The 15,750-nt window shown below is 41.7% G+C and overlaps 3 protein-coding genes and 4 non-coding genes across 7 annotated transcripts; 5 read left to right on the top strand and 2 right to left on the bottom strand.

Annotated features, from left to right (window-relative positions):
- The first annotated feature begins 5,846 nt into the window (after positions 1-5,846).
- LOC142381804 (histone H4) lies at positions 5,847-6,230 on the top strand. Its single transcript, XM_075467036.1, has one exon. The coding sequence runs from the start codon at positions 5,875-5,877 to the stop codon at positions 6,184-6,186; it is 312 nt and encodes a 103-aa protein (XP_075323151.1). The 5' UTR covers positions 5,847-5,874; the 3' UTR covers positions 6,187-6,230.
- Positions 6,231-7,846: 1,616 nt separating this feature from the next.
- Positions 7,847-8,643, top strand: LOC142381803 (histone H2B). Its single transcript, XM_075467035.1, has one exon. It carries the CDS (start codon positions 7,920-7,922, stop codon positions 8,292-8,294), a length of 375 nt encoding a protein of 124 aa, XP_075323150.1. The 5' UTR covers positions 7,847-7,919; the 3' UTR covers positions 8,295-8,643.
- Positions 8,644-11,617: 2,974 nt separating this feature from the next.
- LOC142381796 (histone H1.2-like) lies at positions 11,618-12,369 on the top strand. The gene has a single exon (XM_075467027.1). The coding sequence runs from the start codon at positions 11,643-11,645 to the stop codon at positions 12,270-12,272; it is 630 nt and encodes a 209-aa protein (XP_075323142.1). The 5' UTR covers positions 11,618-11,642; the 3' UTR covers positions 12,273-12,369.
- A 1,125-nt stretch (positions 12,370-13,494) lies between these two features.
- Positions 13,495-13,566, top strand: trnag-ucc (transfer RNA glycine (anticodon UCC)). The gene has a single exon. It is a non-coding gene; the product is annotated as a tRNA-Gly (tRNA).
- Positions 13,567-14,792: 1,226 nt separating this feature from the next.
- trnaw-cca (transfer RNA tryptophan (anticodon CCA)) lies at positions 14,793-14,864 on the bottom strand. The gene has a single exon. It is a non-coding gene; the product is annotated as a tRNA-Trp (tRNA).
- Positions 14,865-15,370: 506 nt separating this feature from the next.
- Positions 15,371-15,442, bottom strand: trnag-ucc (transfer RNA glycine (anticodon UCC)). Its single transcript has one exon. It is a non-coding gene; the product is annotated as a tRNA-Gly (tRNA).
- A 133-nt stretch (positions 15,443-15,575) lies between these two features.
- trnaw-cca (transfer RNA tryptophan (anticodon CCA)) lies at positions 15,576-15,647 on the top strand. The gene has a single exon. It is a non-coding gene; the product is annotated as a tRNA-Trp (tRNA).
- Positions 15,648-15,750: the final 103 nt, after the last annotated feature.

The raw sequence follows: 15,750 nt of genomic DNA, 5'->3' as shown, positions 1-15,750 counted from the left end.
TGCTCTACTCCACACCGGTTTGCCTGGGCCAAGCCCCGAGCCTCCCCGGCCTATTTGCACATTGCCCACAATCTCTGTATGTCTAAGAGTTGCTTCTGCCTCCTGAGCTGCCGTTCTTGGTTTCCACTTCCTCCCCTTGGTTGGGTTTGGAACCACCTTACTAACTACCACATCTTTACTCCCAGCTAACAGGAGCTCTGTCCTAACTTTAGTACATTTAAACTCCTCTACTAGACTAGATACTGGGAGCTGGAGTATGCCTTTCCCATACAGTGCCACAGTACTTAAGCATCTAGGAACACCTAGCCACTTCCTAATATAAAAACTAACTAATCTTTCCATTTTTTCTACAACAGATAATGGAATCTCATACACAGACAGTGGCCACATCAACCTTGATGATTTGGACGTTGAAAGAAAAGGTCAACTCACCGGGTGGTTCGTGGATGTTCCTGTGTGTCCCAAAAAAATTGCGTTGCGAAATAAAAGTTATTTCTTGCTTTATTTAGCATTTTGTAATCCGGATGTTTACGTGCGTCGTGATTTAGCATGAAAAATAGTTCTGAACAGCAAAGAACACGGATTACACGGATGGAAAACCATAAAATGTGCCAACATTTTTTTTTTTTTAATACCACTAACCACCCGGTGAGTTGACCTTTTCTTTAAAATTAACATTAGTATTGTTTTAAGGACATTGAACAGAGTGCCCAATGGAACCCTGTCTGTAGCAGCAGGATGGACCAGCGAAAACAGCCAAAATGGATAGAAATGAGCTATTGTTGTGAAAATGGTCTCCTCATTTCTTATTCTTGATAAACAAGCTGGAACTGGGACTCACGGTCTTAAATAGTGAACTGTTCCTTTAAAGGTTAGCCTTTAGTGTTATTAGGAGATATTAACATGACTTTAAATATTTAGCTGCTCTAAATAGTTCTCCTCTGCCTCTTTTCACCAATTCTGAGTCAATAGTTATCATCAGTATTTCATTAAACCATTTGACTATTTAACTAAATCATTTAACTATTTAACTGCAGCAGGTCTATGAAACAATTAATATGCTCTTAACAAAGCAGCAAAGGAGATTAACAAAAAGGCAGCTACAGCAAGACTGAGTCATAACAAGACATGTCAAGGTTTGTTTTTTGAATTAGGAGAACTAAAGAAATAACTTTAACCTATGTTTTTAATTCTAATCTGTATGGAAACCTGTTTTGGTATCACGTGATGTTGGAAACAGCTCTGATGTCACACTGTTGGTACCACATGAAGTGTTTCGGATTCAATTCAATTCAAAAAAACCTAATGCTGAAAACATCTCTGTTACATCAGGGTTTAGTGTTTCATAAGATAAAAAACATATACATGCTGTTTTATATCGTTTACTGTTTCTGAGTCAGAAATAAACTGACTGTACTTAACAAAAGTATATTAAAGTCAATTATAAAGTGACAAACTTGGACTTTTACAGATCGTTTGATTAACCCTTTGTGCGGTCTTAACATTGGGCCTCATGCAAGAAGCGTTCGTATGCACAGATTTGTTCTTAAATCGTCCGTACGAGTGATTTAAGAGAATTTGCGCATTCACCAATCTTTTCGTATTTTACGTTTTCTTTCAGGTACGAACAGAATTTACAGTGATCCAGAGCTGTCGTAGGAGTTTCGTAAAATAGTCCGCTGTTATTCAAATCACGTTTGCTTGACTAATGGATTGTATATTTAATTACTTTGAAGCAAACATAAATAAATATATACATTATACCCAACAATGATGCTGACATTATTCTGTTTGACTTAAAATATGCACTAATCGAAGGTTAATTTGAATCTGTATATAACGAGGTAAATGGGAAGTGTAACCAGCGGCTGACTTGCTACTTTTGGATGCCTTTAGCGCGTCAGGCTCTTGGAAGAGAGCGCGTGGAGACAGACGAATGGCTGAGATCGCGATTTAGATTGCTAAGGATTGTGCTGCTACAAATATGCAGCTTGCTGGAGCCACAACTCCAGAGAGAAACACGCCGATCAAACCCAATTCCACCACACGCCCAGGTCCTCACCATCTTTGGATTTTTGGCCACTGGAACCTTTCAGAGGGAGATTGGAGACAGATCGGAGTGTCCCAGTCCTCCGTGAGTCGTGCGCTCCCCTTGGTCATCAAAACTCTCATCAGTTTATCACCCGTGGTACGTCAGATTCCCATACACCGCTGTCCAACAAGTACAAATTAAGAGGGACTTTCATCCCGTGGCTGGACTGCCAATCATAATTGGAGCACGAGACACATATACGCATCAAAGCCCCCGTGCTGTGGTGGAGCGCACTGAGCAGCTGGCGAGGGTGGGTGTGTCTCGATACCTCGTTCATGGCGCAATATTGCCATGAACGAGGGTCTCCACCTGAACCAGCCCAGGCAGACCAGAAGGTGTGGTGCCAGAAGACCCCCCTCATGGACCACCCCATCAAAGTGCCATCATGATGAGGCAACAACTGATTGCACGGCTTAAAGTGATACTCCGGAGTAAATTCAACCTGGGGTCATTTGAACGGTGATATCCAGCCAAGTAGCCCACCCGCAGTTTTTTCGATATTGGCTGAACATCAGCTGAGTTACTGAGTTATCCCGAATAGCTTCGTACAAGGGTTAATGGATCCAGGTCCGTATCTCCAAAATTACCACACTAAAATCACATGCCATGACACCAAACTTCTACAGTAGTACTAATATGGTCTGTACTCACAAAGCGATGCATTTGGAAGTTTGAAAATAGTCCAGGAGTTTATTATTATCAACACAAGCCTGATAGCTTCTCTGCAGCTAAAGCTACGTCGACGTCACTCCAAGGCGCCGGGAGCTTCAAAGTAAGATGAGGGTTGATCTACTACTGTAGACAACAAAGCAAGGCTGCTCAATTTCTCCATTGATAAAATAATTTCACAACTCTACAACACAAAAATTCATAAAAAAACATGTAGAATATAGCATATACTTTGTTGTCTACAGTAGTAGATCAACCCTCATCTTACTTTGAAGCTCCCAGCGCCTTGGAGTGACGTCGACGTAGCTTTAGCTGCAGAGAAGCTATCAGGCTTGTGTTGATAATAATAAACTCCTGGACTATTTTCAAACTTCCAAATGCATCGCTTTGTGAGTACAGACCGTATTTGTACTACTGTAGAAGTTTGGTGTCATGGCATGTGATTTTAGTGTGGTAATTTTGGAGATACGGACCTGGATCCATTAACCCTTGTACGAAGCTATTCGGGATAACTCAGTAACTCAGCTGATGTTCAGCCAATATCGAAAAAACTGTGGGTGGGCTACTTGGCTGGATATCACCGTTCATATGACCCCAGGTTGAATTTACTCCGGAGTATCACTTTAAGTTGCAGTCATCGATCGCCTGGCCATTTTCATATGAAACCATTTTTTTTTTAATTATTTTGCTGACATGGTATTAACAGCACTCGTAATTGCTTCCCATTTCTTGGCTTTAGCAGTTCCCGTCCACTGCTTCTACTGCTAAAATGACAGATTTTCCTTTTTGGATCTCTGAAAGCAGAACTTTAATCTCAGAGCCCGTAAAGTTGTTCTTTTTGCGCCTTGTGCCTTGATGCCATTTTCATGATTCAGCACTCAACACTTCCTGGCACAGGAGCGAGGAAGCACAGCCTTATATGGTATCATTTTGGGCGTGGAGTACGCAAATCTACTATCCTCGTGCACGTGAATTTAAGATACGCACGAGTGTGATTCATCATTTACGCAGGTCGTTTACACACTTTTTCCGAAGATAAGAGCGCTTGTTGAATCTGACGTGGCGTGTTCGTACGAGACCTTCTTACGAAAAAAGTGAGAGAAATTTAGAATAAAAATACGAAAATGTTCTTGCATGAGGCCCATTGTGTTTACTCCCCTTTGTCCTACGGGTCAGAAATTACCCGCCCTACCAAAGCCCCAAAATAAAGCAACTCAATTGAATTTTAAATCCAAAATCTATTTTGTATGATGAAACAGGGCTCTCAAGTCTCACGCAATGAGCGTGAGACACACGCATTTCAACAAGTTCACACGCTCACACGCCACACATGCCATTTCTCACGCTGAGAAATGATCAACTTCGTCGCACAGAAATTCTAATGGCCGATACTATAAACGAGTCAATGGCAGGTTTCTGTGCGCTCGTACAGCTCAGAACTATAGCTCTGGTACAGCTGTCTTGATTTAGCAACCCATCGGCAAATCACAAAATAGAATTTCTCAGCCAATCAGAAAACAGAATTTCTTGTTGCCGGGTGTGAAATAGCTTTCAGCTGCAAGCACGCGTCCCATGAATGCACAGCGGACATAGCCTATTATGCTCTGAATGCGTGCAGAAGTTGTAGACGAGCTGGAGGTGGAAGAGAACCGTCAGGATCATCAGCAGGTCATATCTTCATTTATTTTAATCTTTTATTAGTTACTATAGTTTTCCTACTCCTTGTAAAAGACCAATACCTGCCGATTAAAGTGTTCGTTGGAGTAGTAGGCCTAAATATTCAGCACACACCCTTTGACGTGAGAAACTTAATGAAAAATTAAAAATATGTAGGAGTGTAATTAGGCTTCCGTGGTTAATTTTTTTCAAAGGTGACTGGTATAAACAGACTCCCAATAAGACTATCTACAATTGCCAAACTGGTATTAGTTCTGCCGCACTGAAATGCTGATGCAGAGAGGGTTTTTTCCATGGTGGGGCTCAATAAAACCAAGACCAGGAACACGTTGTTTCTGAATGGAACTCTGTCATCCATCATGACTGAAAATGGCTGACATTGAGCCACAGTGCTTTAAATGGGAGCCCCCAATATCAGTCATCAAGCATCAAAATCTGCCACAAACACTTCCAACAACACTCATAAACAAACACACACAGAGAGGGACTGCTCAAGGGGCCCATTTGGGGTTATGTTTGTTTTTCTTAATTTAATTTGTCTGTTTTTTTGTTTGTTAAGACTTTGCATACCTAAAACAATTTATTTTAAAATATAGCAGAATTTAGTGTAAAAGTGAAGATTTGTGATTTTGGTATAAATAAAAAAAAAATGTTGTTCTTTAAGTAGCTAGTTTATGGCGATGGGATACTGCAAGGGACCCCCCCCCAAAAAAACCCGAAAGAAACCCCCCCACGCACATGGCCCGGCCCCTGCCCCGCCCGAATCTCACTCCAAGCAAACTTGAAAACTTGAGAGCCCTGTGATGAAACCAGCTGTTATTGATCTATTCAACTCAATTCAATAAATTTTTTATCATGTATTTTTTGTTACACAATACAAAAACACAATCACCAGTTTTCAGGATTACACTTTTTTCTTTTTTTTTTTACCACAAACCAACTGTCAGTTGGACCAACAGTTTTCTTGTTTTCTCAGTTTTCTTTTACATAATAAAGGTTTATTATTGCTATTATATAAATGTGAAGAAATTACTTCTGAATTAATTATATTGAAAGGGAAAAAAACAGTGAACTTTTTTCTGGTGTTTAAATGTTTTTATAATTCACGGGTCAAAAATGACCCATAAGACAATCTTTGTACTCTAGTGGTGTACAGCCCACATGGAGACATAAACAAAAATAAACTTTTTCTAATGATGGGGTCCCTTTAGGAAAAGGCATAAAATTTCAAGTTGGAAAAAGATAGTTTAAGGTATTTTTCTACAGCTAAACATGGTAGTGGGTCACTTTTGACCGTTGGAGGAGCCGTTGAGTTTGGCTCCGCCCACCGAATCTGGCGCCAACTGTCCTCCTTTACGTCCGCAGCTAAGATCTAAATACTGAGTGTTTGCCGCTCAGACTCATATTGAACGTTGAGATCAACAGAATCAGTCACAATGAGCGGCAGAGGAAAGGGAGGTAAAGGACTCGGCAAAGGAGGCGCCAAGCGGCACCGTAAAGTCCTCCGTGATAACATCCAGGGAATCACAAAACCCGCCATCCGCCGCCTGGCCCGCCGCGGCGGAGTCAAGAGGATCTCCGGCCTCATCTACGAGGAGACTCGCGGGGTGCTCAAGGTTTTCCTGGAGAACGTCATCCGTGACGCAGTCACCTACACCGAGCACGCCAAGAGGAAGACGGTCACCGCCATGGACGTGGTGTACGCGCTCAAGAGGCAGGGCCGCACTCTGTACGGCTTCGGAGGTTAAACCTGCCGGGACACTTCAACCGAGAACACAACGGCTCTTTTAAGAGCCCCCCACCTCCTCTCAAGAGCTCCGATCTCACTCATATTTTACACTATACTAAACTGCGTAATTTAAATATAGCAAATATGGAATAATTTTTAAAAACAATATATTAATTAATCCTAAAATTACGTCATAATCACTGTTTACACCATATTTCAGCTAAAGCAAAATGCTGCCATTCAAAATATAGTAAACCCAGAATTCATCTGGAAGCCCTTAAATATCAATATATTACAATATGAAATAATATATTACTCAATGAAATGATGTCAGCACATCCAGTTGATTCAAATTCAAAATTACTCCATTCATCCAGAACCAATTCAATATCCAGATTTCTATAGAACAAGGCACTGTGGTTAAAAGGTTCCAGCTATGTAAATTACATGATTTGGGGTTCTGAAAAGTTTTTTTGAACCATGAAATTAACCATTTTTTTAAAACCTTTAAACTGAACAATGGAATGATGGAATTTTCTTCCAATAAAACAATGTTTAATATTATTTAAAATTAAAAATGTACGATATACGTCAAAGTACTTTATAGTCAACTTAATGATAATCATGATCCAAACACAATTTTTTTTTTTTGTTGAACTCTTTATAGTTAAAGAACCCAGCAAAGCGTCCACAACACCACTATGTATATTATACTATATATGAGAATGAATTCCAGCTTTGTAAACTAAATGATTTGGTGTTCTGATCAATACAGCAACATAACTTTGATATAACCGCCGTCTTATTTAAAACTGAAGTGTCTGATACTTAAGATACTTCTTATTTCTGATCTGGGCCTCTTCAAATCTGGGCTAGAAACCTACTTATTTAGGATTTCTTTTAATACTCTAATCTCTTAGTATGATGGCACTTTTATCTTATCAGATATTGTTATATTTTACTGCTTTCACTGTTCTTTTATAATTTTTGTTTGTTTTTACTTATTCTTCTCTTTATTTATCACCTGCTGTAAAGCACTTTGGTACACCATAAGGATTGTCTGTATAAATAAATAAAGTACATTTACATTAAAGAGAATATTTGAAAAGAAGCATCACTAAGGTCGCTGAGTGTGTGTCCCCAACCAGAGATGGCCAATAGTTAAATATGGAGAATCGGAGGAAAATACATTCCAAAGACGTGAAGTCCATATGCCTGGAGACAGGGACATGGAGCATCTTCAGGGCCAAATACGGGAAAGTTATCCAACATAATGAAAAAGAGAGATTTCATTTGAACATTGGGCACTGATCTTTCCAGACTTTTCTGTAAATTCGAGACGGACCTGATGAATGTAATAAAGGTTTCTGTGTTCGATAAAGTCTTTTACAGCAGATTTCTTCATCACACATCGGCTGATTGAAGGCGACCATCCCTGATTCACCTCACTGCCAATGAGAATTAAAATAGATCAAAGTGAACGTCTTAAAATAAAAAAGTCGTGTTATGAACTGATGATTTCACTTTTTTTTTATGTTTGACATTAAACAGTAGTTTTAATTCAACATGATGCAACAGATTTGAGTAGAATCTCAGTTGTTTCTGTAATTTTTCGAGACAAGCCCCGCCCCTAAACAGCTCAGCCAATCACAGCCGGGGGACAGCGCAGTGTGATTTCCATACAGTCTGAATAAGAAGAGTCTCTCTGCCGTCAGCAGCTCATTCGTTGCTGTAAAGTTCCGGAGAATAAACATGCCCGAACCCGCCAAGTCTGCCCCCAAAAAGGGCTCCAAGAAAGCAGTGACCAAGACCGCCGGCAAGGGCGGCAAGAAGAGGAGAAAGTCCAGGAAGGAGAGCTACGCCATCTACGTGTACAAGGTGCTGAAGCAGGTCCACCCCGACACCGGCATCTCCTCCAAGGCCATGAGCATCATGAACTCCTTCGTCAACGACATCTTTGAGCGCATCGCCGCGGAGGCGTCCCGCCTGGCTCATTACAACAAGCGCTCCACCATCACCTCCAGGGAGATCCAGACCGCCGTGCGCCTCCTGCTGCCCGGTGAGCTGGCCAAGCATGCCGTGTCCGAGGGCACCAAGGCCGTCACCAAGTACACCAGCTCCAAGTAAACAGCTCTGCTGCTATAACAACCCAACGGCTCTTCTAAGAGCCACCCACCCAGCCCTGAGAGCCCATTATCCTGCTGTCATACTTTGACGGATGTCAATGATATGTATCTATAAATCGGGAACGATGCAGGGAAAATTAGCTGTATTTAAATCAAATTTATTTATAGCACATTGAATTGTTTGTATACATAAAGTGCTTCACAGAATATAAAAGCATTGCAGCAGGGAGTGGAAGAAGCATAAAAATTGCACAAAAGAATTTAAAGAGAAACAAATAAAATCATTTAAATGAATTTAAAAACCAGCAACAGTCCAGATAAGTTGAAAGATATCGTGCAGATTTCATGCATAGACACATGAGAAAAGAAATGTCTTTAACCTGGATTTAAAAATGTCTCCATTTGGTGAAAGTTTAATCACCACTGGCAGTTTGTTCCACTTGTTAGCAGCATAACAGCTAAATGCTGCTTCTCCATGTTTAGTCTGGACTCTGGACTGGACCAGCTGACCTGAGTCCTTGGATCTAAGAGCTCTGCTGGCTTTATATTCTCTGAACAGATCACAGATGGAAACCATCAGCAGGCTTTTAAAATCTATTCTGTGACTGACCGAAGTAAAGATTTTAAAATTGGTAATATTAATCTCATCTCTTAAATGTTTATTTAAAAAGTAATTGGTGATGTATCCCAGAAGCAGCAGCAATGTGCAAATTACATTGAGGCTACGGCTACACGGAAATGAAACGAGTTTTTTTTTTTAAAACGGGTACGAAAATTCTTGCAACCACACGGCAACGCTGCTGTAAAGACTCAGGTCCAGACGAAAACGGATGAAAACGATGAAACGATGCAGTACACACGCCACTGTGTCACGCCACGCTGTGAGACAATAGAGAAGTCTCACAGCGTCAACGTTTGACTGACGCAAAAACGTTTTCGCTGTAATAATGGAAACGAAACGACCTCGTTTTCAAACTTTCCCACTCTGGAACCCGTTCTCAAAAACTATCGTTTTGGGGTAGTGGGAACGCCGGCTCCGTGTGGCCGCGACAGCCAAACGATAAGAAAAAGTATCGTTTACAGTGAAAAACGTTTTCGTGTAGCCGCAGCCCCAATGTCTAATTTAAAGCATAAATACACTTAGTTTACTGAAGGAAAATCATGAACAATGTACATGTTGAATAAATTATGTTGTTACAGCTTTAGCTGTAGCTCTAATTCCTAAAAGGAGGAGCACAAGGTTTAGTTTTCAATTATTTACGTTGATGAAGAGAAGACAAATTCTAAGTTAGTGACGTGTTGGCTACAAAGTCAGAAATAAAATGTTGCTTATTTTGCACCCCGTGCACACATTCATCAGCCATTAGCGATCAAAGACAAACAGGAACAAGTGTATTGATTATGAGATCAAGTTGAGATACAAATATGTTTATATTTATGCATTTAGCAGACACTTTTATCCAAAGCGACTTACAATTGATACAATTTGAACAAATAACATTTGTCCAATTCAAATATTTACAATTGTTGGTCTTTAAGTCAGTAATAATATTATTAAAGTCCCTGTTGATCATCATCTGTTCACAAATGATCATTTTCCAGATGTGAGTGTTAATGATGAGCATAAGCAACCAACATTATGTCTTTTAGAGTCGATGAATGACGGATTTTATCTTTATTTCCGTGTTAAAACCCACAGCAGCCATTGGTTCCTTTATCTCTACGGTTCCAGCAGAAGATGGAGGAGATTCTGCTTCTTGTTTCAGTTCAACTTTGGTCATTTTCTTGTGGGAACACAACATAAATCCACTGAGCCACAGCCCTGTTTACAGAGATCAGCAACATGGTTTCATTCATTATTTCATCATTAATATTCTTTATCATCTTCTGTATTTACAGATTTATACTGGAATAGGATTCTGTTATATCTTCATTAATTACCAACAATCCAAGATGTTTAAAGTCTGTTGATATTTGTTCCGCTGGCTTTAGTTTCCTTCAAACCAAGAAGCATATTTTTTATAAAGTGAATGATTAACTTTGTGCTTCTGATGCCCTGAAACTGCTCTTTTTCATTTCTATACATCAGAAATCCTTCAGGGACTTTCTGCTTTGTTCCCAAAATAAACTTTGGATCATAATTTATTTATTAAGATCAATATAGTTTTTAGTTTGAAGGGAGCAAAGTTACTAAAATCAAGAGTTTAGGATCCATTTAGCTTTATAATCAGTGTTTTTATTCTCCCATTTCTCAACTTCTCACACTCGTTTAGCTCTTTTCTTTCTACCCAGACACCGAGGAACTTAACTCCCGTCTCAGCGTGGACATCAGTGGCTGTATTGTTGGCTTCTAAACTCATCAACACTCCTTCCGCCTTATCTTGCTTCAGTTTGGGAGCCGAAGCCTTTTTATATTGAGCTATTTTACATTTCAAAGCATCCATCTCAGTCTGATCTCCAGTTTTAGCAACATGAGCAAAGGCAGCCGCCTTTTATATGGTCATCATGTGTTCTTTTAATTAAAGGGACGATTGCCCTCAATAACATTGACCCGAACTGTGGACTCAACATACAGTTACAGATGTTAAAATAATGGATTATCTGATGGATCCCCTTTATGTGGATGTAACTGTGTTAGCTAATGAATCTGTGTGGGGGAACAGCTTCACTAACATTTAACCTCATGTCTTTTTATAAGACAAAAAGAAGCATTTTATTTTTATCTGAAGGTGTCGGTGACCATCATTATTGAGTTTTAGGCGTAATTATTGATTAATGTGTGTTTAGAGGAGACAGGAAGTCTGTTCCTGAGGATCATCTGTGACAGGAATATCCGCCCCGAGCAGCAGCAGCGGCCGTGTGTTTACTTCCAGCCAAAACTTCCTCCGTTACAACTCAACAAATCCCCGCAGATCCACCATTTCGTCTTAATTCTGTCCACAGATGTCTCTGCTAACGGGAACATCGCTCTTATATCCCGTACAAAGCGCTTTTAGACGTTTTAGGAGACGAAATGTGGAGAAAACTCGCTGCGAGCCGCTCCAAGTGACCGAGTATCGGAGCGGTTTGAAGCCTCCTGGAACCGAGAGAAAAAGTCCTGGAAGCCGAACGTGAGCTCAGTGTGGGGGGACGAGGGTTTCCCTCCTGCTCCAATCGGACTTGTGTCGGAAAACGTTGGTTTTGGGGGGATTTAGCGTGGAAAACGCGGCGGAGAAAACACAAGTGTGGCCGCATTAGAGGCGGCGGCAGAGCGGCGGAGTGCGTTGCCTCTCCACGGTTCTCATGTGTGTAATAAGTCCCGCCTCCTGCTCTGAGCTCGAGACGTTCAGTTGAACAGCGACACGCAAACATGGCAGAAGAAGCTCCAGCAGCCGCGCCGGCCAAAGCCCCGGCCAAAGCCCCGGCCAAGTCCCCGAAGAAGAAGGCCGCTCCTCGGGCCGCCAAGGACGGACCCAGCCTCTCCAAGCTCATCGTGGCCGCCGTGGCCGAGTCCAAGGAGCGCAAGGGCATGTCTCTGGCGGCGCTCAAGAAGATGCTGGCCGGGAATGGCGTCGACGTCACCAAGTCCAACAAACGGATCAACACCGCCGTCACCAAGCTGGTCACCGCCGGCACCCTGAGCCAGACCAAGGGCACGGGGGCCTCCGGATCCTTCAAGCTGGCCAAGAAGGAGCCCAAAGCCGCCAAACCGGTGAAGAAGGTGGTGAAGAAGAAGGCTCCCGTTAAAGCCAAGAAGCCCGCCGCCAAGAAGACCACCGCGGCCAAGAAGCCCGCCGCCAAGAAACCCGCAGCAGCGGCCAAGAAGTCCCCGAAGAAGGCTCCGGCCAAGAAACCCGCCGCCGCCGCCAAAAAGCCCGCAGCAGCCAAGAAGAGCCCCAAGAAGCCCGCCGCTAAGAAGCCCAAAGCGGCCAAAGCCAAGAAGCCCGCAGCCAAGAAAACTGCCGCCAAGAAGCCCGCAGCCAGGAAGGCCAAGAAGTAAACGGCCCCGAAACGCAACAACACCCCGAACAAAGGCTCTTCTAAGAGCCACCACAGCCTCCGCTAAAGAGCCCAATCCTCCTTTACACACACACAAACACCACAGCCACAGCAGCTCACGTTAAACCCTGCAAAATATTTATATGTAATACACTAAGTTATTATTCATTTATTATTACAAATGTTTTAGCTGTACTGATTTATCATCACTTTGCTCCACTTAATCATTCTCACACATCTGCCTTCCGCTTTAAGGCTCAAACTCATCTCAGACACTCACTTTCACACATATTAAAGACTAAAGTAAACAAATATTCATACAGAAAACACAATATGAACAAGAAAATAAGCAAATAAAACTGCTTCTCAGGCTCTGTTAGTGTCCCAGCCTCTCGCTCACATTCACAAGTAGTCTTTCTTTTACACACATCCATCCAACTTTAATAAACTTTCTTTCTTCACTGAATTACCTCAGAATGGTACGGAACACTATTAGGGCCAGACATAAGAAAAAATATTTTATATATTGATGTAATATTAATATAATATTTTGCCTGTCGAGAATGAAGTCGAGACTAAAGTCGAATTTTCGAGAAAACGACAGGCAAAATATTAATGTACTCTTACGTAGAATGGCCCAGAAACTCAGCACCGCCCGCGTTCAGAGACCCATCATCAGCTGCTGATTAAAGGAAAAACTCTCCACATTCAGCAGGAATTGCTGCACAAACACAGCAGGAATGTGCGCTCACGTCTCATTACATCATCTCACGAACATTCAACCTCATCCTGGAATCCGCCTCTGATCACGGAACTGACGGCTTTTCCTGAGTCCTCAACCACTTTTCCTCCATCTTTCCTTCACCTCCTCAAATTTTACATCCGGCTCAACAAAAAGAGTCAAATATTTCTTCTCTGTCATCCCACCCTCAACTCTTTGCCAATCTGACAGCTGTTAAAGGATAAAGTACATTATTACAGGAACAACAGCATCAAGGTTCACGCTCTTCATTTCCTGATCAACAAACTCCGAGACGAGGCCACCTAACATCTGAATTCTGTTGTTTCACATCACATCAGGATCAGAATCAGTAATAATTCCTGCTGAACTTTCACTCACTTCATATTAAATCAGCAGCATTTTTCATGCTTCAGATAATTATGAAGTATGTGAAGGATGATGTGACCACAGCTAAAAGATGTGGCAGATGTTGCTCTCCACAGCGTTGGTGGTATAGTGGTTAGCATAGCTGCCTTCCAAGCAGTTGACCCGGGTTCGATTCCCGGCCAACGCAGCTGACTTTTTTTGAAAGATGAGATCTTGGGCTGATAACACATCAGTCATGGCCGGCGCCAGCCATTTGGGTGGCCTAAGCACAAATACATTGTGGTGCCCCCCCCCCCCTCCCCGAAAATAGACATCAATTCAGTAATTGTCTGTACGTTTCTCTTTATTTCCAAAATAACTTTGCATTAACATGTAATTAAATGAGCAACATGTGCACAACCACAGCAGACAAAATGTCACTTGCTGATGGCCTCACTCTGCCAGAAGTGGTGCTTGTGGGCTGTGTTGTATCCGTACCTAAACTCCAAGTTGATGGTTGTTGGTCAGGGCTGGGTGCTGTTGCAGAGTCTGCACAGATTGGTGGTTGATGATGTGTGCTTGAGCTGCTGGTGGATAGTTCAACATCTAAATCTTCCTCCTGGTCTTGAGGAGCTCCTTGCACATGTCTAAGCATTGACCCTGCATTCAGAAATACAAGAAAAAATGCTCTTCTTTCAAATTGTAGTTTCACCTGCACATGTCGCCCTTGGCCTATGAACTTCTCGAAAATGTCGGCATCTAACAACTACTAAAGTTGATGAACGCCCGTCTAATTTGGCTTAACACATTTCCTTCTGTTGCAAGCTTTCTCAGAGTTTATGATAAAACAAATCATAAACCAGGAGCCGTTTTCCATTCGTCAAATCATTATTTGAAAGTATCATCTGTAGCATTACTTTTTCCACTCCAGTAGCCTACACAAGCATACTCGTTGGTGGTTCACAGTACACATGCACAACGTAGGCTACATAACAGACGCTAAATAAACGTCCTGAAATGCAGTCGGCCTATATAAGTAAACTTGGCTGATACTTGGCTGACGACTTCTGATGGCTAAAAGAACGGCAAGCACCGATTGATAACTGAAAGCAGCAGAGTGACCATAATGAATTGCATTCAATAATCAATATCTATATCAATAACCTGAAATAACTAGCTAACCATCATCAATTCATTATTTGCAACAGAACACTCAGAACACGGAGCTAATATTAGTTTGTTGACGTTAACGTTAACACTACCTATCATGAGCATAGAAATTCATACAAGGACTAAATGTTACAGAATTAGTTGTACTCAGATGTTTTTATATGCTAATTTATTCCCTGACACCTGTGGACAGACAGCAGATGGAAAATATTGTAAAGGTTAAAGCATGTAAACAGTGATGCAGCAACTATAAAGGATGAGCAATGACCCTGATGTGATTCGAACACACAACCTTCTGATCTGGAGTCAGACGCGCTACCATTGCGCCACAGAGTCACATGAAGCTCTCTGATCGATCTCTGACAGCTCAGCTCAGCTTTCTAATTGGGACATACAGTCTATGAAACATCTCAGACATAAATCTGTAGAAGATGTTTCCTCCAAGAGGCTCTGAGATGATGGTGAAGTTAGACCCAACTGGGTAGATGGAGAGTAAGAAAGCGTCTCTGGAGCAGACAGTTTAGGGCCAGGACAGATTGGGTCCTTGATTACTTATATTATGTATGGGTGTATGTATGGGTGGATTTATGTATGTATTTTGTAATCCACCTATGCATACATACGTAAATGCTTTAACCTGTACAATATTATCCATCTTTTGTGTGTCCACAGGTGTCAGGGAATAATTTAGGATATAAAAACAACTGAGTACGACAGATAGATGCAGTCTGAGGTCACAGATTACAAGTTCAGCAACAGCTGTTGAGTTTTCTCAAGTAAATATTTCTAAGTTATCACTAATATATTATGAGCCCTAGACATAATCTTTGAATACAATTGGTTGCGTTAGCCGGGAATCGAACCCAGGTCAACTGCTTGGAAGGCAGCTATGCTAACCACTATACCACCAACGCTGTGGAGAGCAACATCTGGCCCATCTGATGCAAGACTGCCAGGTAAGTGTTTAAGGGTTAGCTGTGGTCACATAATCCTTCACTTACTTTGTAATTATCTGAAGCATCAGAGATCGATCAGAGCACTTCATGTGACTCTGTGGCGCAATGGTAGAGCGTCTGACTCCAGATCAGAAGGTTATGTGTTCAAATCACATCAGGGTCATTGCTCATCCTTAACAGTTGCTGCATCACTGGTTACATACTTTAACCTGTACAATATTATCCAGCTGCTGTCTGTCCAAAAGTGTCAGGTAATAATTTAGGAT

Source organism: Odontesthes bonariensis, chromosome 6 (assembly GCF_027942865.1).
Source record: "Odontesthes bonariensis isolate fOdoBon6 chromosome 6, fOdoBon6.hap1, whole genome shotgun sequence".
Lineage (NCBI taxonomy): Eukaryota > Metazoa > Chordata > Actinopteri > Atheriniformes > Atherinopsidae > Odontesthes > Odontesthes bonariensis.
Note: the sequence above shows the minus strand (reverse complement) of the source record. Positions and strands in the feature narration are given on the sequence as shown.